This window comes from Emys orbicularis, chromosome 13, assembly GCF_028017835.1.
Source record: "Emys orbicularis isolate rEmyOrb1 chromosome 13, rEmyOrb1.hap1, whole genome shotgun sequence".
In the NCBI taxonomy this organism is placed as follows: Eukaryota; Metazoa; Chordata; order Testudines; family Emydidae; genus Emys; species Emys orbicularis.
This window is the reverse complement of record NC_088695.1, coordinates 29,662,828-29,689,787: the sequence shown is the minus strand read 5'-3', so window position 1 is coordinate 29,689,787 and position 26,960 is coordinate 29,662,828. Positions and strand designations below refer to the sequence as shown.

The window sequence follows — 26,960 nt, the reverse complement described above, 5'->3', positions numbered from 1 at the left end:
TGGGGAAGTGGCAGCGATGCTGGGCGCGTCGCGCGGAGCCTGCTGAGTGACTTGCCCTGGGGCAGTGGCCGTGCGCCCCGGGGAGCGCAGCATGGCACCCGGAGCCTCCCCGCGCTAGTCTCTCTCGGGGAGCGCAGCCCCCCTATGCGCTGCCCAGCGCGGCTCCTGAGCGGCTGGGCAGAGGGGCACCCCCGCGCGGCGCTGGGGCTCGACTGGCGGGGCCCGGGAGCAACCCCCGCGGCGGTGCCCGTGCGCTGAGCCATGCTGCCCGGCGTGCAGGCGGGCATATGGGACAGCGCCTGATCTGCTGCCTCGATGCGCCCAGCGCCCTGCAGCCGCCGCCGCTCCTCCCGGTGAGACGGAAACTCCTGCTGCTCTGCATCATGCTCTTCCTTTGGCTCTACATGTTCTACTCGTGCGCCGGCTCTTGCGCCTCAGTGCCCGGCCTCGCGGGGAGGCCCGCTGCCGGGGCTGGGGAGGCTGCCGCCACCGCTGGAGCGCACGGAGAGGGTCTCCAGGTGCTTTCCAAGTTGCTGCGCCGGGCGCCTTCCGGAGGAGCCAAGGGGCTGGCGGGTTCCGCCGCGGCTTCCCCCTCGGAGCCGCGAGAGGAGCAGAGCGCGGCCCCCGACCCCACCAGCCCCATCTCCAGCTTCTTCAACGGCTCCGGCACCAAGAAGCTGCCGCAGGCCATCATCATCGGGGTGAAGAAGGGCGGCACGCGGGCGCTGCTGGAGTTCCTGCGGGTGCACCCCGACATCCGGGCCGTGGGGGCCGAGCCCCACTTCTTCGACCGCAACTACGAGCAGGGCTTCGCCTGGTACAGGTACCCCCCTGCCCCCACCCCTCCCTGTGCCTCCCGATGCGTGTGCGTGATTGAAACTTAACCCCTCCGGGGTCACTTGCACCAAACCCATAAATCACCTTCCTCACCCTCCGGGCCATTTCTGCTTCATTTCCCCCTCCAGGGGAGGGGGGGGGTTTCCACTTACACCTTTTGTATAGATCCATAATTTATAGCCTCAGATCAGCAGCAGGAGTCACTCCCCTCCTCCCCCAACTCTGAACATGCAAGAGATGCTGCTCCCGGAGCTTTCCCTAGCGTCGCTCCTTGCAGCAGACAAGGGTCTAAATTAGGTGCAGCTCCGGGTTGGATTTTGCCCTGGCCCATGCTAGACCCATCCAGTGTGTATTTTTCCCGTTCTAATTTCTCCAGCCGGACAAGATTTCCTGCAAACTGCCCTCTGTGGAAATGGGTAGGGAGTTCTGCTTTAAAAAAAAAAAAAATCGAGATGTTCCCTGGGGATTCCCATTACCGCAGAGACTCCAGGAAAAAAATATTTAGGAAGTTTATTTTTCTTCTCCAGTTGCCGTGCAGTGGTTTTACTGCTCTGCTATCAGAGGGTGGGATTGTTTCTCTCTTAACGCGATATAGAAATTGCAAAAAAAAAAAGTCTCGTCTCCCTCCAATTAAATTTGAATCCTGGAGAACCATTCAGCTACTTTCTACTATCCCCGCATGAGGGGGCGAGCTACACTAGGGGAATGCCCCAGAGGGGAAGCACTCTGATTAAACCCGTTCTTTGTTTCTAACAAGTCGGCGAAGGAATCAGGGGGTATCTGGCTTATCGAAGGATCGGGCGCACAGATTTTGCTGCTATTTCAGGCATTAGCCATGTGGGCCACGGACTTCTGCAAGAGCAGGATCTGCCCATAATTTGTAAGATTACCCCGAACGGTTCGGATTGATGTGCTAGGTCAGGCTGTTGACTGACAACAAGTCAAGTGCTGTGTCCCGGTTCTGTTTCCTGAAGGCAGCTCAGCTGGTGATCAAAAATCCCAGATAAGGCAGCTGGGAAAGTTCCCATAATTTAGAAAATGGAAAGTTATTTCTGTCGTGACCGATGGGGCAAGGCAGATGCCCCTTCCCATATTGTACTGTTTCACCAGTAGCTGCTTTTTCAGGTTCGGCATTTGCCAGTATCCATATAAACGTGCCCCTTACTTCAATTCCTCGCATGTAGTTTTGGCGCCTGTAGTTTGCTTTGGCAAAACGGGGGTTGATCGCTGCGAGGAGGCAGCTTTAGCATGGAGCAGGGATGTAGTGATCTCTGTTGGGAAGAAAGGGACACTGCAGCATCTCTTCCAGCGCATCAGACCATTCTCGGCTCCTTCTTTGCAAAAGGGAATCGATCAAAAACTCCGGTATCGCTCCGCATTAATTCGAACCAATCCAGATTTCTCTGAGCGTTTACAAGACACGTTGTTTGGTTTTATCGATCAAACAAAATAAAATCCGGCCTTTTTTTTTTTTTTTTTGGCCTTAAAAATAAATTTTGATCATGAAAAGTTTACAGGGGGAAAATACTTCAGATGCACCGGATCCTTTTTGTTATTTTAAATGCCAGAAAAGCGTTTAACTGTAAAATGTCTCTGGTTTGAGACTGATCTCTGCTGTTCCAGTGGTAGATTATTTTATATTGAGCCGGTGTTTAAAGGCTTTGAGGTGCAAACTCCAGTTTGCCAGTAAATTATTAGTTTAAACCAGATTTGCCCCGTAGTTTTGGATAATCTGGCTCTGATTTGCTCGCGGAGTTTGAGAATAAATAATCCCATCGATAGAGTTCCTGAAATATTGCTGCTGCTTCGTGTCCTTTTGCACCGCGTTCCGTTTAACTTCTGCGGTCCAACTTGTTTGGGCTCAGCCGAGCTGAACAGCAATGGAAGAGTAACAGTCTCGTATTAACGCTTTGTTCTTTCTCCCCGCTTGCCTTGTGGTGCCCAAATACGGGTTTTGTTTTCTGTCTCTTACCAGCGTGATGTCTCTGAATTTTGTTTAAAACTGTTTTGGCAGCATGGTTGTAAAGTCCTGTCTTCAGAACAAATACGAGTTGAAAAAATCGCCAAAGAACAAAATTTACAATTTCTTTTTTTCTTTAAAGTGTGTGTGGAAGGGAAGGACTGAAGAGAGAAAATGCAGCTCCCGGGAGACTAAAGTGCTTTGATTGTCCTCGCTTCCCCTCCCCTAATTATTTCTTGAATTTTGCTGGATGATGAAAGGTATCTTGTGCACCATGTCCCAGGTTGCGAGCTGCCTTGCTTTACCCTGGAGCTGCATTACAGGGGTGTTTGGGGTAGTGGGGGGGACTGAGCGGCAGGTGACGGATCTGTACAGAAAATCCAGGGGAGAAAAGTTAGCCCAACTTCGGGGGGAAGGGGGTGGCTGTTCACCTGCAGCCTTCATCTGCCTGGTTCCCTTTTCACTAACTGAGCTGCAAGCACGATTCCCGCAAAGCCCAGTTTTTGGAAAGCGAATAACTTCCACTAAATCCTAGGAGACAATGGAATCTGACTAATCGAGAACTAGCCCCGACTTCCCGTTGATGGGAAGGGATCGATAAATAGCTAGAGATTAAAATGCATGTGAGTGTACAGGCCTATCTAGTAGATCTATATCGTGTGTCTGTAGACAGTCACACAATCATGTCATTAAATATATAGACCTACGATTTTTATGTATAAAGAAGCCTGGGTCTATCTTAAACAAAATCAGTTGTCTAATTCTACAATAGTCAGATTTGATTGTCTTGCAGTAAATAATATAAATCATGAACGTCACACTTATTTTATACGTGACTGCTTTGTAGCTGTAGGTTCACTTTCTCTTTTTTTTTTTTTTTTTTTCCTTGAAGGAAAAAAAAAAAAAACTTAATTCTAAATCTGATTAGCCTTTGAAAACATATTCAGGCATATAATGTTCTAACTCCAAAACAGTGACTCTATTAAATTAAGGAATGTTTCCATTTGAATTGGAGTAATTAATTTAATCCCCAAAGAAAGGTGAAGGTATAATCTGTGTCAGCTGGAAAACATTTGGTGGGAAAGGAAAAAAATAAACTGTAAACCAAGTGAAAAATCCAGTAGCACCCACAGTGTTCGTTAGGGATGTTAGTTACAAAACCGTGTTAGTACTGTATATTTAATTCTTTGCTGATTTTAAAGGGAATGGGTACTTGTTGATTTCAAAGAGGTGGTGGAGTCCAGCAAAAGGAAATACTTTATTTTGTTGCAATAAAACAGAAACCAAACTAGCTATTGCTCTTCCGTTCAATCGTTCCCTCTTTCATTCAGGGACATGGTACAGAAGTCAAATCTATTTTAACTCAATCCTGAAACCCATAAGCAGACACTGAAATTAATGGGGGTTCTGTGTTAAGACTATGGGGGGTCTGGTCCATTCAAGTCACTTTAGGTATGTGTTTAAGACTCTTTTTGAGAGGGGTGGTAGTGATAAAGATGGAATCCCTTTTTTTAAAGATCTTCCAACAACAAAATTCAAAGCACCAATGTGTCAAGTTTTTGTTTTTATTATTTATTCAGCAGTTCATTAACAATTTTCATTACCAATCTCCTCTTAGGTTCTACTAATCTTAGCACTATACTTACCTTCAAGGGAGTCAAAACAGGTTTCTTTTTTTTTTCTCTTTTTTTTAATATCCTCCCCAAACTAAACACAAAATTAATGAGCAAAACTGTCAGGGTGACAAGAAACATTAACTTCTACACTAATCTCTGCTGAAAGAGCAGCATTAGGATCCTACTGCAACCAGGGCAAGATAATTGCCTGGAAAAATGTAAACTCCTATAAAAATGCTGGGTTCTCTCCCACCCCTGTGCTCAGTCATGCACCTTCATTTCTCTGCTTCTCCTACAATCCGCTCTGGGTGTAAGGTCTGATCACTGATGAAAACCTATTAACCTAATTAATCCAAAATTTTATTCAAACTCGGGAGTTAAATTTAAATCAAATTAAAATAAACATTCAGTGTATGCATTTGTACTGTAAACTCTAAACTAGGGTCTATTCTCCCCCCCCCCCCAAACTAATAGGATTAAAAAAAGAAGATTTTTGTTGTTGTCTTTCTATAACTCTTCATTATTAATGCACTCCTGAATCCCCATCTTGCTTGAAAGCAGTGGTAACTGAAATTATTGCAGGGGTTATGAAAAATAATGCAACAACCTAGCCCATAAATAAGGATGACTTGTATTTATACATTACATAAACAGTGGTGATGCTCTGCTCATAACATTATTAAAATAGGAGGGAATGGAAGAGGAATTTATTACCCTAGATCAAGGTTTAGACTATATATACCATGTGGCCCATGTTGTTGTATGTTGAGGATATTCAAAAAAGTTATTGCCTGACTTGTATAAAGTAGACTTGAGGGGCTGTAATGTTGCAGGTTGTCACTTCGGCACAAACTGCACTACTCACAACCAGTTACGTGGGTAATGGTTTTATAGTTCGATAATCCCAAGAGCTACAGTGGCAAAGCAGAGGAGGAGATTTGCATTAAGCATCAGAATTTAATTGTAGTTCCACTTGGCATAACAAGGCACCATTAACCTAAACAAAAGAGATTTGTGGGTGATGAAGCTCATTAAAGATGTTGATTGGGTGATTTTCCCCCCCCCCCCTCCCCTTCTGTTTGCTGTGATGATTCAGGACTGCTGTGAGAAAAGAAACGAAAGTCATCTGCCCCCGTAATCAGGTTTGCTTTAGACTACGACTGGAGTGCTTCAGATTTTACCTAGTTTATTCTCTCATACTGTCCCAGATCACTTCCTCAGAGCTGACATGCTTTTGAAGATGAGGTGGAAATACTAATTAAAAGCTCTCGTTTTGAATGATTCTTTCTCCCCCCCCCCCCCCCCGTTCCTCCAAATCCGTAGTATACAACATGTTGTTTGCTAATCTAATAGGGGAAAATATTTAGTTGATATCTATATCTATTGTGCAAATAACCTCAATATAGAGGAAAACAAGCTAAAATTATAGCCACAGGTCAATTACAAATTGAGGTTTTAATAGTAAACTTAAAGCTGAAATATTTTATACAAACCATGAATACTGCTCAGCTTCTGAACATTACTTTTTCCCCCTCCACTTAACTTTCAAGATTTTGGGTGTTGCTTTGACCTATTTTAGGATGTTTAAATACTCTTCTGCTATTGAAACACTACTATATAGTGTGAAAGTCTTAGCAGAACCAGATCTTTATTTTGACCATACTAAAAATTATAGTGGTATCACTACAGGCTCTGCTGTGTGCCCTGTGACTAGAATGTGGTGGTGGTTGTTAGATCTGTATGAATTAGGGGAGAATTCATTTCCTAACTTTGGCATTAAGTAGTTCATACACTAATTCTCCTAGTATCTCTCTCTCTCGCTCACAGGATCAGTTTCACCACCGATAAATTACTCAGATTAGTCATTTTGGGAAGTAGAATGAAGATAATTAATTCACTACACTGGAGTTGCACTAATGGGGGTAAAACTGGTTAGATACCAGGTTCAGTGTTATCTGGGTGGAGTTTCTGAGCAATAGAAAATTTATGAACACTATCTTCAATGGCAGTGGGGCTGGAATTGCATGGCTGGAGGTAGGAGCTATTCAGTTCTAAAATCTGCAGTTCTAGGGCCTGATCCTGAAAACACCCAAATTTACACACAAGCAGTCAATGGGACTAGTATAGGGTTTAAAGGATTGGGGGCCTTGGAGAACAGAAATCCAGGCTTTATAAAAACCATAGTCCTGCAAGCACCTGCTTAACTTTGCACACGTGAGTAGTCTCTTTTGGAGCCAATCGAACTACTGTTGCATAGCATTAAGCATGTGCATAAGCAGCCTGTAGGAGCATGGTGAAGATTTGCATGAATATTTCAAATTGTCAAATCAAGATTGGCAAAATACTGATGTTTAAAGAAACTTTTTTCCCAGTGCAAAGGAATACTAAAAATAAAATGGTAAATGGAGTTAAATTTGAAACCCTGTGAGTTTAGATGGCAGCTGTGGAGATTTCAAGCTCTCCAAATTTTAATTTGAATGCACTTTGAGAGAGACTCCCACCCTCCAACTTCTGTTAGCAAAACAAAATAAGGTCACAATGTATGCTGCAATGGTTACTGAGAGGTGGTGGAGGAGATACAATCTAGCTAAAGTCTCTTTGAAATCTCTTGCTATCAATTCTGGGATTTCAACAGTGTACTGCCAACCCTATAGCAGTTAAGGTAAAATAAAAAAGCAAACTGCATTTATAATGCAGTATTGTGAAATGAGAACCTGCATGTTACAAAGCAGAAGAGCTGTCAAGATTTATTAGCAAAAATGGTGTTGAAGGTGTTGAACTCTGTTTTTAATTAGGCACCTAAATTAGACAATAAAATGGTTGATTAATCTTTTACAAGTGAAGGGGGGAAAATAACTAAAAGTAATTTAATCATAAATGTTATCCCAGATGCAGTGAGTTGGTAGACTGTCAATATTTAAAAGACATATTTTTGCTTTACGTTTGGAAATGCCAGTATTCAATTTATTCACATTAATTCTGAAGCAATTCATTGGAATATAAATTCTTTTAATAAGCTTCTGTGGGAGCTCTAGCCCCTTACCTTGTAAACACTTATGTACTTGTGTAACTTTGCTTATGCAAGTGGACCCATTGATTTCAATGGAATGTGATTACGCGTAAAACTTTGTCACCAAAATGGCTTGAGATTGGGAATTTAAGAACCACTTTTTAAAAAGGATTTAAGCTTCTAAATCACTAGGCACATTTGCAAATTATACTTGAAAGTTATTCATGTGCCTAAGTGTGTTTGCAAGACTGAGGGCTAAGTTTAGCTCTTAAAAATGAATATTGCAATTGGAAAATGAACATTGCAATTGCCAAACAGCTTCACAGTTTATAAATGTCACAAACTAAAAATCTGACAGCATATCCTTTTTTCATTAAAAAATAGCTTTTTGTAAATTTCTAACTCTGATCCAAATAAGCTAAAGGCGTTTGACCATATAAATTAGAAAATAAGATATTGTCTCCAAACTCCCACTGATTTGACTGAGCCTCAGCGCTTTTCAAGGTCCTGCATATTTCAATAATCTCTATTAGTGTGTTAAATTTAAGTTAATGTCAAAAAGGATAAAGAGCTATAGCTGAATGATAGAATTTCTTCTTTTGTCATTAGCATAACCAGAAAATATAAATTGCTCACTGTTCAGCTATATACATACGATCCCTGATTCTAGGAACACTTAAAACTATTCACAAGTAGTCCTACTGAAGTCAATGGGGCCTCTTGCATTTGTAAAGTTACTCATATGCATAAGTGTTTGCAGGATTGTGTCCTTGTTGCACAAATCCAATTGTCTAGTTTTTAAACTTTAGATCTTCTTCTTGGTATATTTCTTCCTAGCAATATGTTAATGGGATTATTTAACCCTGGGGTGGTGGTAGATCTTTGAGGAATTGGTACTTTGTTTTAGTTGAGAGACAACTTTAAAAACAAAACTTTTTTTTTTTTTTAAGTTTCTGTTGACTCATGCAAGGCAGAACTTTCTATAGAACTTGCTTATCTAGATAAGTTTCCATTCTGGAATGGTATTTGTGACTGATAGTATTTAATACTAATATATCATTTTTTGTCTGAACTGTTCCTTTATAAATTATATGGTATATTGGCTTGTGAAGGAGAGGCAAAATGGTGTTTTTTGTTTTTCTTCTGCTTAATTGTTTGCAAGGTAAAGGGGTTGTTGAAGTGAAACAAAACATGATTTTCTTCTGCTGCAAAAATAAAGCAAAATCAGATGTTGTTGGGAAATACAGTCCCTGAAGCAGCAAAGCGATAAGAGGGGAAAAATTGAATGGATTTTCAATAGCAAGATAGCTGGAGATCCAATAGAAATGAATTCTGTAAGCATGTTGCATTTTTTCTGGTAATTAATGCAGCATGTTAGCTGCTTCAAATGAGACCATTTACCATGACAGAAAAGAAATAAGATCCAGCAATTACTGCAAACTAATTATAAGTAGTGTATGGAATTTTTGATATTTAATAAGCTTCCCCTTTGAGATTGTCTTAAAACATTGAAGTGTGCAGCATTAACAACCGTGTGTGTGTGTGGTGGGGAGAGGCCAGGGAATAGCCTCTTGTGGTCTGGTATATAGTGCAATTGCTGCCTTACAGGACTGCCAAAAAACACACTTATTGTGAGACAGAGACTTTTAAGTTCTTCGTACTATTTAAGAGTAGTATTGCTCCCCAAATAAAAAGAAGGAATCCAATGATAAAAATACAGAGAAAATAGTTTCAAAATATCATGGAACTGATATTCTAGGCTTGCAAGAAGTGAAACAACCTATATTGCTTGCTGGATTATTTTTATATAAATATATTTTTTTTTTCACAATTTTTCTATCTGCCGTAGGGCCAGTTTGCTGCAGTGCCAAGCACCTCCTGCAATGTGCTGAATATCCCTAGTCCCCCACTGAATTTGTATTTAGACTAACAGATTGTAGGCTTTGTCTGTGTTTGGAAAGTGCCCTAGTGCTGTCATCTTAATAATAGCACCATAATGTACAATGCTCTCGACAAAAACCGATGGAACCCTTGCCTTGGAAAGCCAAGTTTTAGGACTTGGTGAGCCATGAACTTCCTTACCATAGGAACATCACAATTGCCATAATGAGCAAATTGTCCTGTAGTGCCCCTGAGTACCTAGTCAGAGCTCAGAAAAGGGGGTGGGGGGATAATTAGTCTGTCGAGTGGTTTATTAATGATCTGGAGTAAAATCATGGCCCCAATGAAGTTAACGGCAAACTTTCATTGACTTCACTGAGGCTGGGATTTCACCCATGATGGCTGCAGCAATATAAATTCCTGCTTTACAGTGGTAACAAGTGTCTAGTTCCAACACCTCTTACAGTATATCTGTGCAAACTATTGATAAAGCAACAAGGATCCAATGCAGCCAAGTGCTGAGTGCCCTCCACTACCACTGACCGCATCTTCTGAGGGCACTCAAACCTTGCAAGCTCTTCCTTTTAAGGATGCAAGGGGTCTCTTATGATAAACTTCAGAGCAACCTGGATTCCTTTGGTTAAAAAACTTCATGCATATGAATCATAGCATCTGTACAAAGAAGGCAAGCTTCTCTAGCAAATGTCGTTGAGTTGAACTTAACTGGAACGAAAGCTACAATTTATTTTTAAATAAGGCTTTTTGTTCTTGTTTGGATGGCTTCTCCTTAACATTTTTGATCCCTTTGGGTTCTTTGTTCTTTTTCTTTCAAAAAGAAATCGCGCTATTATTGAGCTTGCCTCATACTGGTTTAAATAAGTAGCAAAAAAAAAAAAAAAAATTTGTCGAGTGGGATTTTTCCCACCCACTCATCCATTTACAGGCAAGAGTCCAATAGGATTTTAAATGGAACTATCCCTACTTCTGTTTTTTAAATGCTCTGCAAGGCAATTATTGCCTCCAGTCAGATCCTGACAGACCCAAATGACATTGTCTTAGTGACTGTGTGGAGTTATGAAGAAAATGGCCCCAGAAAGGAGGGGTGGACTGCTATGATCAGTCAGCAAGGCCCTTGTGTTTGCGTGGGATCATTCCTTTAGATCTGAGGAGGGTTGAGTTGTTCAAACAGATGGCAAAGATTATTCGTGTTGCTGGGCTTTCAGTGCGCTACTCTGTTTCAAGCACATCGCCTGATATGACGCACGTGATGAGTTCTTCCCAGCACGACGCTGAGAGGAGCTACATTGTCTGCCGTGATCAGGTTTCATAGCCTCACCTGTTGAGTTGTTGAACTTTTTCAAAGTTGACCATGCGTTTGGGGGTGTGTATGTGTGTGACTTATTTGGGTGGTGGATCTGCCTGGCTAATCTGATTAGTGTGATACTCTGTGGCATGTCATGGAACATTATGCTAGTGATTGGCATCAAAATAATTAGAAGAAAATCCCTGGTGCTCCGTATCTTTTATTAAAGTGGACAAGGTGAACTCTTTAACTTATGCAGTTGAATATCTTTAGCTGCTTTCTGGGGGGTAGAAGGCTTTGATTGTCATTTGAAAAATGTAGGTGCCAAACTTTTTTATTTCTAGATGTGTAATACTGCCTAAACAGTTGTTTATTTCCTACCCTGCAAAGTGCTGAGTACCATCATAGTCAAAAAGAAACAAAATTGAGGATGTTGAGTACTTGCCAAGAGCAGGCTTTAATTGCTCAATTGACTTGGGATGGAATAACAGCATAGACCTTGGGCTCCTTGTAGTAAGAACAAAGTATAGTCATCTTTCAACATGAACACTCCCCTCTTGTGTTGGCGTGAATGCGAATAATCAGTGGGTTGGGGGATAATTAATAGGCCAGGTCTGTGTTGGACCGTGGACATATGGGCTCCAAAGAACAAATACCAGATCACGTTATTTCGGCAGTTTAATGAGAAGGTCAGGAAGCTATCAGTTGCTACCTGTTGTCACCATGTGGTGTTTGAGGAGTGACTGAAGTGATGCCTGTGTGATTGTATATTAAACTTTCAAGCACAATAATGTTACATTCAAAATAGTCCCAGAAATCTAAATTGCAGAGAAGTTTACTTATCTGCTCTCATTTATGCTCCCAACAATTTCACATCTCTTTACTTGTAGTGATTTACTTTAAACTTGCAACCTCACTAAGAAACAGAATTGGACTGTAATGTTACACATAATTTAAAAAAGCTTGCAAAGAACATCAAAAGACATGAGTGATAGCAAAATCTGCCCCCCGCGTGTTCCAATCTAAATGGGATTTTTTTCCCCAACATCACCTTCTAAGGATCTGATCATGCAATTTGATTCACTTGACTAGCAGCACTCCAATAGACTGCAATATTGGTCACTTGATAAACTAAATATTAAACACGAGGCAGAAGATTTTACTGGGACATTGCACAGGAGTAATGAATAGGTTATGAAAATTCCTCTTTATAGCCATAGTACATGCATGACTTGATGCAGATCAGCTGTACAGAGCATGGTTGTTAGCCACAGCACAAATGGGGAGGGAAGAAAGCTTTTATGCTGGGCAAAACACGTTTAATTAAGCAGGTTCCCATCTCAATTTTTGTTGCCAGTGACAATATTTAATTGACTGTCAGGCACCCATTACCGTGACATGGAACATTAAAAATGAGCAACGTATTAAAGTTGATCAGTCACAAACAATGCCCTCGTCAATCCTTGTGCTACCATTAGAAGAATTTCTCCAGGCAAATTCTTGCCCCAAAATGTTGTATTTTGCCACCTGCTCTGAAGGTCAGTACACTTGTGTTCTGATGGACCAGTGGAGGCAACAATGTCTAGGACCAGAATCCTTCTCCCAAGAACACCCTGTCCCCAGGCCTCCAGGGTGTCTGTCTAGGGACAGTAAGGAAAAGCTGTAAGAGAAAACAGAATCCCTACAACCTTTGGTGCACAATGGCATCCTGGATTATCAGTAAATCAACCTGAAGTCCAGTCCAGTTCAAATAACTAGTGTTGGGTACTGCACTTGGCCCAATTTCCTCAGCCACTTACTGGTCTTACAAACTATTTCTCTTTTAAAAAGTGCTCTCCACTCCTGCAACTGGTGGAAAAGACCCATGCTAAGAAGGGAAATGGACTAGAGCAGGGGTTCTCAAACTGGGGGTCAGGACCCCTCAGGGGGTTGTGAGGTTATTACATTGGGGGGGGGGGTCGCGAGCTGTCAGCCTCCACCCCAAACCATGCTTCACCTCTAGCATTTATAGTGTTAAATATAAATTTTATTTTTTTTAATTTATAAGGGGGGGGGTTGCTCTCAGAGGCTTGCTATGTGAAAGGGGTCACCAGTACAAAAGTTTGTGAACCACTGGACTAGAGTGAAACTGATCTTACCTAGAGTGCTGTCAAATGCTCAACATAAACGGCCGGGGTTGGGGGAGGAGGACAAGGAAGCGTAACTATTTCTTGAATCTCTCAGGCCCAAGAATTTTGGGCCCTGATCCTGCAAGCATATATGCACATGCCTGACTTTACACATGAGTAGCCCTGTTGGAGTCTGTGGGAGTAGCTACAAGGGTAAAACTAAGCACAAGCATGCACATTTGCAGGATTAGGGGCTTAAATGTTACTTGTAGTAACAGCAAAAGAAACTTCAGGCAAAAATGTGTGGTCTTTTGATACTGTCCCTCTAACACCCTGTTGTCTATCCTGAGGCATGTAATTCAGGGTCTAATCTTGTGCCCATTCAAGTTTATTGAATGGGATCAGACTTTCCCTTTAATTAAAATAAACTTATTTCCAGCTGCCTTCAATTCTATTAAATTAGAAACGGTATCAAAGATTTTTTTCTTACAGTCAAAATGTTCATTAAGTAGTAACAAAATGGTTCTATACATTGTCTTACTGTCAGTTAACTCCATCAAACCATGAGCCCAAAATAATCCCCCAAACCAGTCCAGTTAAAGGTCCATTTTTTTTCTCGGGGGGAGGGGGGGAGGAAAGGTGGTAGGGGAAGAGACCCTCTATCAAGGGCCAGCTCTTCACACTAACACCAGTTAGTCTTAACTGGTGGATTGAAGTCAGTGGAGCTGTGCCAGTTTATATCAGCTGAGGATCAAGGCCCAGACTGTACTAAATTCCCCCCCGCCCCCTAAATTTAATCTTCCATCCAAACTGACAAGTGGCTAATTTAATACTGTGCTTAACTAAGTATAATGGGGCTCTTGCAATGCCTTGCCCAAGTAGTCCTCACAATGAAATCAGTGGGACTGTTTGTATAAGTAAGTCTTGCGCTATTAAGGATGAGTCCTAAAAGATCAGGGCTCTAATCTGGCTGGTCTACTAATGCAACACTTCAGCGTCACTGTGTTGGATTTCAAAGTATGTACATGATTTTTTTTTTTTTTTTTTTTTAGGAGCACAATTCCCATTGGAAAACTCAATTTTATTTGTTTAAATTGGCATGTTCTACCTGCTCTAGTACAGATTCCTAGCCGGTCAGTACTCAATTGCTTGTTCTATCAGTTAAGTGAGAACGGCATGTTTGTGAAGGTAGGGGAGAGGATGACTAAGTTCTGATCCTCCTTGCTGCTGGGCCTGATCCTGCACGACGGGCCCTGTGACGAGCAGATCCAAGTATCCTTGGAATCAGCACTTGAAATCATCTTACTTGTTCAAGGTATTTTTTGTAACTGTAGTGAGGGGATATGCTTTTTAAAAGCCAGCACTGGAGCTGTAGACATTAGGACCTGATGCATGGTAATTGCAAAATACTTGCTTGATGTCCTCAGTCACAGTGGGGGTTTTGACAGAGTAAGAAATGCAGGATTGGGTCCTTCACATATCTATTTCTGTGGGCATGAATATATACATACACTTTGCAATAAATATATGCAACCCTTACATTTTGTAATGGTTATTGCATAATAAGTGTTTAAAAAGGGGGGGGGGGAACCCTCAAGGCTAGCTGCATCATGTAAAAAATAACCTCCACTATTTTGCAAAGCTGCAATCTGTCTCCAGGGAGGTAAATAATAGTTTTAATCGCACTAAATTGTATTGTATATGTATAGCTCTTCAGTGGAACCAATAATTTGCACTGATGACCAGGAGATCAATTGTGGATTACTGGATTATGCAAATTAGTGACTAGGTTAACATACCATTCAAAAGAAAACATTGTATCAATGTGTGGTATTCACTTATTTTTACAAGCGTCATTCCATTTTTAAACTTGGAGTATTTCATAGGATTCTAAAATACCTTGCAACTTCGGACCAATTCTGCTCTCAATAACAGGGACATAAATCTGGAGTAACATCAGTGAAGTAACAAATAATTCTGTAATTACTCCAGTGTTTAGTGCTGGGTTAGGCCAATGGCTAACAAAAAATGAAGTGTTTATGAATAGACTTCACTGCCACACTTAGCTATTAAATATTTGTTTAGAAATGTGCAAAGGCCAAATGAATTTTCAAATCAATTTAAGAATTGAGGTTCTCCTGTAAGTAGACCAAATAACCTAGCCTTTAAACATCAACATAATTTACATTTTTACAAAGACAAATTATGTTTTATACCCAGGAAACTAGTTGCCAAATAAACTAATTATAAAATGACGCTGGTGGTGTTGTACAAACGACGGGCCTCCTCCTGTTCTTAGTTAAAATCAGTAACAGAATTCCTCTTGACAGAAGTGAGTCTGAACGCCTCACTCTGACACTGGCCTCATTGCCGGGATATGCAAACATTGCTGGAAATGGGCCTTAACCTGGACTTACTCACACAATCCAGTATTATGTGCTATGGGGCTGCAGCTGCTATACCAGGTGTAACTCCAGAGTAACAGTGGTGAGTCAGTGCTAAAAATGGGAATGAATGGCTTAACTAAATTTCAGTCCAGCATTGGTGCATGTCTCCTATTTGTCCTTCCTTTTATATTATCTTAATAAATCCAAAGATCTTATAACACTGATCCCATAGCATTGTGATGTGCTAGATGGTGGGGTTTCGTAGATCAGTTAGTCCCTGACAGTTTAGTGGTTTAGGATAAGATTTTCCACAAATTCTCATGCCTTGCACTCCTCAATAGAGGCACCAGTGAAAACTTTACCTCAAGCCACTAAAACTGTCAGCAGCTAACTGGTTAAAGTCGCTTTTGAAAATGAGTTAGACTCTTAAGTCAGAGGCGCTTGTAGAAATTTTACCCTTGAACTAGCTATATCTTTGGGGGTCCATTTTAATTCATTGTCTTTGTTGGAATTAATGGATGGATCCTAGTATAGAAAGTGAACCTATGTTAACCGTGCACTTAAACAGAATGTTTCGTATAATAGCTCTCTGTACCCGAATGCTAAATGCTCTGCTGACTGGCAGAATTGCAGGCTGAGCTCACTAGTGTTGTAAAGTTTTTGATTTGGCTTTTACACTTTCTGTGGGAGTGGGTGGAAGGGGAGTGTAATGTCTCTTTCCCCACCCACCCTGCCATCAGTTGGTTAGAATTTGACACACATAATTCTGAGAGCGAATTTTGTTTCCATTTATCACTGCTCTAGAAGCTAGTGAGCAGGAGGTTGGTCTGGTGTTTCTGAAAGGCTGAGAGAATCCAGTTAATGGGGCAGAGGGGGAAGTGTAAGAGTGGAACGATGCCTTGGGAGGAGTTGTCAGACTTGCCATGGATCAGGCTCAGATAAAACTGAATAGCAGGTTAGCGTTTCAAGCCAGGTCTCACTGCAAACTGATATGGGCTGGGAGCTCTAGTTGTCTGTCCTTAAGCTTGTTAATTACAGGTTCTCTTTCCTCTGTACTGCCTGGATCTGTTGTGGAAGGTGGAGCCCTCTTTCCCCTGATGCTGCAGAAGCATCAGAGGGGTGTGTGTGTGTGTGTGTGTGTGTGTGTGTGTGAGATATCCATGTTGTACATTGCAATTTCTGGCAAACTGTATCTTTAACATTACAGCTATTAGCTCTCCCAAGAGAATGCTGCAGTCACATAGATAAAGGTAGTATAATTAGGCTATATATAACAGTAGGCCCAGGTGGTCTTAAAGCAGATTAAGAGCCTGTGAATTTTCTGATTTTTTTTTTTTTTAAAAAAAAAGTAAAGGTATTGTATCTTTCCCCAATTCTTGTATGCCAGCTCCTATAATTGCCACACACTGAGAACTCTTATAGATTTCATCAGCAGACTTTGCTGGCAGTGTTAAGCCAACTGCAGGATTGGACAATAAATGGAGCTCTGTGAAGTCTGTCAGTTTTGGTGAACTTTTCTAGCTAGCTTGATTTGTGTTTTTTGTGACCACCTATTTAGTGTGATTTTCTCTCCCCCCGCCCGCCCCTTGTACCTGTAAGGAGCTGAATACTATGTGACATCATTGCCCTCTACTGGAAGGAATCAAAACTGCTGAACTTGGGATCATATGCCAAATACTGCTAATAGAGAGCAGGAGTTTCTGATCTTTGCATGACCCAGTTACCAAGGTTATTAGGTAGCCAAGGGCTTGCAACAAAACCCTAGTGATAGAAACTTGTTGGTTCAGGGGTTTAAAAAAACAACAAACCCCTCCCTTTTGTGTCTCTAGGATTTGGAGATTGCTGAAGGATTTGGCAAGTTTCCTGCAGACCTTTTGGGAAACCCAGCCCAAATATTGGGTTGGTGATGAAACCTGAAACTTTGAGCCTAGCAAATATTTATGTGGCTTGTTTGAGAAATCTTTCCACTTTTACATAATGACAGTATATATATGATTCAAATCTTTATTTGCCCACCTCTACCCAAACCAAGGAAAATCTTGTTCATTGCAAAACTCAAAACCAAGTATTTTCCATGGCTTGAAGGACAATGCTTTAGTTGCTCCTGAAATCTGCTGCAACCCCCCCTCCCCAATTCCCCCAAAACTCCATCTAATAAAGAAAACCACTGCAGGAAATGAGGAGCTTAAACAAAATAGAAGCAATGTGAACTGCCAGGCATGGGATGTTGCTGAACAAGGTGGTAAACAGTTCAGTGCAAGCCTGATGCTGCTGACCTTACTTAAGTAGAGTAGTACCTTACTCAGCAAATAGTCCCCATTGATTTCCACTTGAGTAAGGGTGGCAGAATTGGACTCGATGGGAGGAGACTGCATTTTAACATGGTTAAAGGGTGATCTTGCGTTTCTTTCCCGTTTGCTTGGGTTGACACTCAGAGTGCTAAGCATTGCACTGCAGAAATCTATCTAGGTTCTTGTCGTATGCCTGCCACAGAGGAGTGAATGCCTGGTGATTGTCAGTGCTAGCAATGGATAATAAAGTACAGTGACTCTGGAAGTTCCATCCTTTGTTTCTGTGCTTGGTTGTATGCAACTGGGTCCTCTGAATCTGAGAGCAATCAGGAAGATGAACTGAAGGGCTCACTGCTGCATGGCCTTTTCAGACACCATGAGTACCACAAACCCCTGTGCTGGCTTGCCACAGAGCCTCCTTTAAAACTCCTGCACGATGCTCCTCTGTGCAGCTTAAAATGATGACGCCGTTAGAATTCTGGGGCACACATGAGGACCACTTGTAAGTGGTATGTGGGATCTCTGGAAAATATCCTGCACTAGATGGGTTTGTAAATGATTTCTGTGTAACGTAACATGCCCCCAATTGAGCTCTTCTGCTCTGTTACTCGCTGTTTGATTTTGGAGCTGATCTGTCTCAATTATAAGTGCCACGGCACATCTACATCCAGCAGACGGAAGCTGAGAGAATAGGCATTGTATGTGGCTGGTTCACAATGGAATCTTTTCACTCCTCAGCCCTAGTGTGGAGGCTGATGGCACTGTCTCATTTGGGAGCCTATAGGGTAGAGAGATCAAAGAGGGGTGAGTCAATTACAATTCAGATTTGGTTCATCCATATGTTTGGGTATTTGAAAGATTTCAATGGTAACTAGTCTTATATCTCATATGCCCATTGATTTGTTAATCTGACACTTGCCTTAATCTGAATAACAATGGGTCTCATTCAAACTGAGCAGTGTGTGTGTGGGGGGGGGGGGGGGGGGGGAGTCATTTAACTTGGGCTTTACTAAGTTCTTGCATACAAGCCCACTGGGTTCTTAATAACAAAATTGTGGCTGAAGGATTTAGGAGTAATTTTTGACATGAGTAATTTTTTAAAAATCTATTGGACCTATGGGTGAGGATACAGTAATGAGAGGTATGAGTTTGCACACATACCCGTTCCACAATGTGGCTAGGCTGCTGTTAATTGAGGTTCTGACACCATATAGGTACCATCTCTGGGTGCAAAAAGCTGAGAAGGCATGTGGTGGGTGTTAGAGTTATGGGACAGAATCAAAATATCCAACTGGCTCCATCAGTCCTTAACCATGTATTTGATGGTGTCCAGTGAAGACAGCAGGATGTGATCTATCCTGGTGAATAGGATGAGTGGCTAGTCTTATAAAGAGAGATGATCTGGGTAGCCCAGAAATAAACAGCAAGAACAGGAGTGTGCGCGTGTGGATAGTCCAATAGACTCACTCAGTCTGTCAGATCATTGGTATGGAAATGCAAAGTCTTTCATTAAAGTGTGTAGGTACAGCTTCTCATTACGTGAACACACAGCAGAGAACATCTTCATGGCTGAGTCCTCCTTAAAAGACCCCTTGGCAGTGTTGAGTTGATTGTCTATTTTGGATCTACTATTTACGCCAAGATCATGAGCCCCTGTAACTAATGGGGGGAGGGGGTGCTCTGCAGACACACCTGCTTAATGTTTCTAATTGGTACCTGTCCTACTTCTCTGGGAGTTTCACTCTCGCCTTAGGCCAATTGTTTTCATCTGATCTAGCACGTTTTAGCTCTGATTTTTCTGTGGACAGCAGGCTTCTGACTTTGTAGTCTCATTAAGCTATACCTTTTTGTAACTTTACTGGGCAGCAATCCCAGTACTCTTTCTGAAACTTAGTCATAATTTTTTAAACATTTCCCCCCCCTATTTTTGGAGGTTGAGGGGGGAGGGATGGGGGGGAGGCTGGCTTGGTAAGTAGATTTTGCAGAGGTGATTGTCCAGCACTAGACTTGAGGGTTTCTTTTTTGTTTACAGCCACATTAATTTAATGCAGTGGCTACTCCCTTTATGACTGTAATCACAAATCCAATTGTGAGTGATTAGAGAAGGCAATCCCATTTGTATTCAAATGCATTTAGGGATCAGCACCGAGGGTCAACAGTGTATTAATTTGATAGATCTTTTATTCCAGAGAGTGGCAAATATAGTTCATCCTGGTGCAAGTACATGCTGTCCAGGTCATATTGTAGTTTAAAGTAGATTTAAACAGTGACCTCTTCAACCCCACCCTCCTAGTTTTAAAAAAAACAAACCCACAGACCTATCCTTTGGAGCAGAACATCTGGCCCTCCTGGAGGGGGAGAGTCTATTGCATGTTGGCCTATCCAATTAGTTCACTAATGTATAAACATCTTGAGCTGCTTTATTGGCTGAGGTTTTTAAAATAATGAAAAACCTGCAATAGAGCTGGTCAGCCAAGCCTCTGCTATAAGGACACCCATGGCTAGTAATCTGGAGCTAAAGCTCTGGAGAGATTCAGATTAATAAGCATTTCCACTCCTCTAGTGCCTTTCATCTAAGGATCTCAAAGCACTTTGCACACTTCAGTAAGCATTCCAGCACTTGTAGGAAGTAGGCAAGTTGCACAGCTGGTTGCATACTAACCATGTGTTGTATTCCATAAACGTCGTTATTCAGCAATTAACTTTTGTTATGCAGCCAGCTCTCCAGCTGACCAAATCTTTGCTGGACAACTAATTCAGTGAATAAAATATTTGTCACCACATGTAACATTCACTGAAATAGCTTCATCCGGTAATCTTTGGCTCCTATTATCCCCACTTTACAGGTGGGAAAAATGAGGCACAGCAAGGCAAAGTGACTTATTGCAACTGACTCACGGTGCTTAACTTTGATTCCTTTCAAAGGGTTTGCTTTGGAGAAGATAACGAGCACCTGCCCTCTGAAAGTCAGGTCCCTTTTAAGGTATCAGGTTGGGCACCTGAAAATCACTACACCTCTACCCCGATATAACGCTGTCCTCGGGAGCCAAAAAATCTTGCCGCGTTATAGGTGAAACCGTGTTATATTGAACTTGCTTTGATCCGCTGGAGTGCACAGCCCCCCCCGGGAGCACTGGTTTACTGCATTATATCTGAATTCGTGTTATATCGGTTCGCGTTATATCGGGGTAGAGGTGTAGTTGCTCTTGAAAACCTTTGACAATGTCTCTGGCTTTTAAAATTAACATTGAGCGCCCCCCCCCCCCCACCTTATGGATTTCCCTTCATTGCTGCGTGCTGAAGCAATCAGGCTCAGCATTCATCAGTAAAACTGGTTCCCATTCAACAGTCAAATAGAAGGAGTTCATTGCTCGATGCAGGGAGGGCAGCTAAGCCCAGCAGAGTTAAGTGCTGTTGGATAAATTAAAAATCAAAAGCTGGTTCTCCTGTATGATCGGTTGGGGGCGCTCACCCTCCCTCTCTCAGCACCTAGCCACCATAAAGAAACCGGTCGGTGGCAGGCCTGTCACATGGCTACCACCTTGTAGCCAGTCCTGTTCAGGGGGTCTTAACCTCACACAATTCCTTAAGTAGCCTCTTCTCAGCAGTGTGGCTACTTCTGCAGTTAAAAACACCCCTCCCTTTTATCCAGGCTGGAGAAGGGGGTCTGAAGAGGAAGGGATTGTTTTCATTTGGAATTACAGAGACTAATTGTGAGAGGAGGAGGCAGTGGAGGGAGGAAGAGTTGGGGCTGTTAAGGGTGGCCCGGCCTTTGCTAGTCCAGTGACTGAACGCAGTCCACAAGGGTTGAAACAACTGGCCTGGGGGAGGCAGGAATCTCCTGCTGAAGATGGGAACAAAAGCGATTCAGCCCAACAGGAACTTCATGTCAAATACTCATCTTTCCAGAAAGCTGCTCCACACATGGCAGACCATGCAGCATTGTTCCTGCCCATTCACGCTGTTCCTTGAGGGGAACTTGCCCCTTTTGCATGTTGCTTGTTCAGAGATTGGCTTTTTCCCCAGGCCTGAAGTCAACTGAATGAAAGAGGACCCCAAGAGACATCGCAGGAGGCACTGAGCATGGCACAAAATCCATTATCTTCTGGCTCTGGCAAATCTGAGCTTGTACAGCTTCATTATCAGGATGTCTGACACTTGTTCTAATCAAATACAGGATCCGGTAATGTTCATCGGTTTTAAAGACTCCCACCCACCCTGAGGACAGAGGAAACAATATATTCCACTGAGTGCTGCCTTTGCCAGGATCAGTCACTAACCATGAGTGTGGAAGGTGGGATGCCTTTATGCACAGAAAAAGGGGGCTGGGGGCAGGTGTCAGCTCTGGATTGATTAGAAGTGCACTTCCTGATAATGGCTATAAAGGCAAGGCACCAGGAGACTAGGCATTATTAGAGGAAACTTGGCAAGGTGGTGAGAAATGCAGTTTCCTGGCAAACGTTTTGAGCTGCTTTAATAGTTGGGTAACAAAGGGCCACATTACCTGTACAACTTCTTGCCCAATTATCTCAGAGTGCTAGGAACACAGATTAGTGCATTAATGTATGTGCTTGTGGCAAACACAGAAAGGGCTCACAAAGGGACTTGGCCTTGATTAATTTAGGTAATTTAGTTTCAGCCTTGTATCCTAGACACACACAATGAGCAAAACCTATTGTTTGTGGTGTTTGCTCACCTGTGTGGTGCCTAGCCAGGGAGCTTTCTAAACAAATTGGCGCTGGTGAAAAATGAAACTGGCAGTTCTGTGCTCCCCCTGCCATAGCTCTGGAACCAGGAGATCAGGCATCGCTCTTGTTGAGGTGTAGCGTTAAAAATACATGTAGTGCGGGTCCAGCATGCACTCAGTGCTAGGCTGACTTGGGGGTAGTAACTCAAGGGTGAACCACTGGACTGAGTTCTGTAGTCTGGACGTGCCCTGTGTGCCTCGCTCTCACTTGGAAGGGACCACCACTATGTGGGCAAAGGAGAGCTCACTTTCCATGGCTCATTCAGCTTCTAGCCTCTCTGCTGTGACTGCTCCAGTGTCAATTATAGCCTATTGCAATGGCGCTTTTGTCCTGTTCAGATGGTGGTTTTGTCGGTCTTTCGCACAAATGGTACCTGTGTGACCACAAGAATAATGCAGTGTTTCTTTGCAGGGACATCGCTCGTACTTAAGGCCAAAGCTCTATTATCTTCCCCCCCCCCCCAAAGTTTATAACTCCAAGAGTTCCACTCTTGCCGAAACACGCACTTTTTTCTGGAGCTGTTTGTTTCCCTTGTATACCGCAAATTTACTATAATGAAGGTACCCCAGTAATGTGTGAGCTATTTTCCAAGTCTGTGTTTTTAGTTGTTAGGAAAAATATTTGCTACTTATGTTGATGCAGTAACAACCATTGCATTTTTTTTAACCAGAGATTTTTCATTTTCCTACCAGTGCAGGGTGTTAGTTGTTTGCTCTTAACTCTGAAAGAGGCCACCTCTGTTAAATAGTTTTGTGAAGTGTTCAGCTTGTGATACAGCTGCTCGTGTCGTGTTAAATGTCGCTTTGCTGCTCTTGACACTTCACCTTGATGTGATATGAACTCCGCTGGGTTAGATACTAATGTAAGAATCCAGCAGAATGTTTGTTTGATACTACATACTATGTAGATTCTGCTCTCCACTAGGTGCATGTGGCAATCCCATCCATGCTTGACAGATTGGACTCCTACATGAGTCATCTCATTGGGCATCCCACAATTACAATGTGCTATAGAAATGCAAGATCTTATCTTCAAGGACCAGTATACAACATCAGTGAAATACAGCTACCTCTGGGGTGAAGGCTGACAGGCAGGCACACTGCATGCGCTCAATACTTGGAGGGGAAACTTTGGGTACAGACACTTTGCAATAAATTTACAACTAAAATATCCATAGAATTTTTAATGCCCTTGTGGGAGGCACAAGACCATAGCTCCAAAAGATCTGAGCCAAAAGGGCAAACCTAGTGAACAGTATGGCACTCAGTGGGTTTGGCTAAAGTCAGTGGCATTACACCACTGTGACTGAGCCCTTAGAGCTGTTCAGAAAACCAGGGAGAAGAAATTTGTGATCCTTAATTTAAAGTGTGTTTTGTCTTGTTTTTTTTGTTGAATTTTTTGGACTAGTTCTATTCAGAAAGGTGAAGAGCTGGATGAGAACCTGAGGTTCCATGGAATTTAGGTTTCCTTTCTTAGTGAGAAAGGGACCCATGCACCTCCTTGAAACACTGACTTCAAATGGAAATCCACAAGTGGACCCCATGTAGTATGAGACCTGAGAGCAGATCCTCAGTGGTTCTATGACAATGACTCCAGCCAATACCTTTACCCTAGAGTGTTAACAAACTTATTACTTGGCTCACCATTATACCAAACCCTAATGTTTAAGAGGATCCATTGTGTGTGACTACAAGTAGGAAATGCTTCTAAGCAAGCATCTTATTAACCCTGTAGTTATTTGATACTTTTGTTACAAGTAGACTCTCTTGGGACCATGGGAAGGCAATAACTTAAACACCATACAGATGAGTGGTTGGTGACTGTTTTTTAACTCCTTGTCCGACAGCATGGTGCTGTGCTTCAATTCAAAGGAGCAAACTAGTCCAAGTGAGGGCAGTTTGAGGGCTCTTTGCTCAGTTTATGCTTTCCCCCCCATTAAGATGCTTATTGTGAAATCTTGACATGTATTCTGACAGGCACTCTCTGCTCTCATTGGATTCCCTGCAGAGGTGTTTGAGATGCCACCATTGGCAGAAGATGCAAAACTTACAACCCAGGGCCTCCAGAATCTGCTGAATTTGCTGCAGTTTTGGATAACTTGGATAGTAATCTGCATTTGCAGCCATTTTCCACTGCAGACTCCAGGGAGAGGTGCAAATGAGTTGTAATGAGACTGTGCCATTGTTTCATGTAAGCAAATCCACAAAGGATAGTTTCAGGCTATCTAAAGACAGGTTTCAGAGTAGCAGCCGTGTTAGTCTGTATCCTCAAAAATAACAGGAGTACTTGTGGCACCTTAGAGACTAACAACTAAGGTGCCACAAGTACTCCTGTTATTTTTGCTATCTAAAGAAGTATTTTGGGGGCTGGCAGGAGGGGTGAAGAGGGATGTGGGGAAGGAATTCCAGAAAAGGAAGTGTCACATGAAAGACTTTGGCCTTGTCTGCACTATAAATTTGTCTTGCTTTAATTGTACTGGCACAGCTGTCCCTAGCATGGATGCAGTTATATCCTGGGAAGGTGTGTTTTTATATTGGTGTAGCTACTCCTGTACAGGAGGGGGAATAAGTGATACCAGTTTAAGGCATCTTTATACTGATAAATGCATCAACGCTAGGAACTGTAGCAATCTGGGAATTACACCCCTAACTCATATACTTGTACCTGTACAAGGACTTTTTAGACCAGGCCATAGCAGAGGGCAATACAGATGAGTCCGTTCCAACTGCTGTCATTGCAGGCTCAGGCACTGGCACTCTCCTGGCTTATTCCTCTGATAACGTTGTCATATCAGGCTATTAATGCCCCTTCCCCTGTCTGGTGCAAAGACTGGATACAAACAAATTCATCACGAGGCATTAACCAGGAGAGAGATGGTGCAAATAGCAAAATTGTAAAGGGTGTGTTTTGTTTTGTTAATGGTGCAGCTCTGATGAAGGTGCTTGGTCCTGTCTCCATTGAAGCCAATGGCACAACTCTTGTTAACTTCACGGGATAGAACTGGTCCCAAAGTGGCACTGATTATCTGTACAGCCTTTTCTCCACCCCTATGCAGCTGGGGCTGTCTTAGATTTTTCCAGCAGCTACAAACTTTTTCACATTTTATCTTAATCAGCTGTTTAAATTGCTTCCAAGTGAAGCCTCTTCCTTTAGCCTGCTCTGAGCTAGCTAAAGCCTATGAAAGCCAAGTTTATTTTCACATCTCTCCCGTTACAGCATCTCAGCTAGATGAGAACTCGAGATTTTACCGATTCAGACTCCCGCCTTGTTTTGTTGGCTTGCTTGTAACTGTTGAATCTGTCCTTGGTCAGCTGGCTTTAGTTCCAGTTTCCCTCCGCGCACACTACAAGATGGGGTTCATCCTAGGAAGGCATCTTCATTGCATTTAAAAAAAAAAAAATCTGTATCCTAAGGGGATCTTAAACTGGCTGAAAGCCAGAAGGGACCGTTGTGATCACATCGTCTGACCCCTGCACAGCACAGGCCATAGTACAGGCATGCCCAAACTGGGGCTCGTGAGCATGCGCCTCTCTTACAGTTAAAGTGCGGCTCCCGGAGCCCCCCACGTGTCCCCTTGTTCTCCACCCACAAGACTGGGCAGGGAGGAGCTCAGGGCTTTTGCCCTGCAGCAGGGTGGTGGGACTAGTGGCTTTTGCCCTGCAGGGACAGGGGACTAGAGGCTTTAGTCCAGTGTGTGTGTGTGCGGGGGCATTGGGGAAGAAGCCTCACACCCCGGCAGTTTGTGTGTCTCCCAGCTCTCAAACGTCTGCAGAATATTGTATGCAGCTTGGAGGGTCAGTACGTTCAGCCACTCCTGCCATAGTACATCTCTGAATTCCTGTTTGAACTGGAGCATCGATTACAAAAAACATCCAAGCTTGATTGAAACCTTGCCAGTGATGTGGAATCTTCCCAACCCATGGTAAGCTGTTCCAATGGCTAATTGCACTCACTGATAGAAAGTTATGCCTTGTTTCTAGTCCCACTTAAACTTCCAACCACTGGCTCCCGTTACATCTGTGTTTGTGATGGCCTCAAAACTCAAGGAACAGGGCTACTGCTGTAATGATGGCAACACAGAACTACAAAGTCCTTCAATAAATTGTTAACATTGACTTAATGTTATGGATTTTGAGGGAAGGGAAACTGACTAGCAGTTTTTGCTCTTTTGGCTCCTATGCTGTTTTCCTAACATTGAAATCCTAATAAAGACTCCAGTGAAACCATGTTTAAGGCCAAGCACTGAGTCTCTGTAGACAAAAACAAAAAAAGTGTTTTGCAACAATCCAGAATTGTTTCTCCACAGAGATTCAGAGCTCCGCAGCTGTTTTTATGCATAAAACATTTTACCCCTAAGTTTGCACCAGAAATCCAGGAGGCAACTGGAATAATGAACTCCCTTTAATATGGGGTGGGAACCGAACAGTCACTCAAAATGTACACCACTCTACCAATTTATATCCGCGGAAATCAGTGTTACCGATCAGAATCAGGCCTGTTTGTGCACTAGGCTGAAACACTGTTGGAGGGGGTGGAGTCAGGAATATTGTACAAAGAAATCTAAGATGTTGATGGTCAGGAGGGATTCATATTAATGTCCATGAAGCCAGGAACACCAAGTAACCTGTACATCTACACAGCAGCTGGAGCCACAGTTCCCAGCTCAGGTAGATGTATATGCACTAGTTCAACTCAAGGTAGTGTGCTAAAAATAGCAGGTTGGCTGCAGTGGGCTAGTTGCAAGAGTCCAATTTCTCTTCCCTTCCCCCCCCCCCCCCCAAAAAAAATCCCCGCCTGGTCCATACACAGGTTGGCAGCC

The 26,960-nt window shown here is 42.7% G+C and overlaps 1 protein-coding gene across 1 annotated transcript in view; it reads left to right on the top strand.

Moving 5' to 3' along the window:
* Positions 1-287: 287 nt before the first annotated feature.
* HS3ST3B1 (heparan sulfate-glucosamine 3-sulfotransferase 3B1) overlaps positions 288-26,960 on the top strand; it is a 42,925-nt gene continuing 16,252 nt past the window's right edge. The window contains exon 1 of the mRNA XM_065416099.1: positions 288-823. Within this exon, the coding sequence (XP_065272171.1) occupies positions 288-823 (536 nt within the window). The remainder of the gene's footprint in view (positions 824-26,960) is intronic.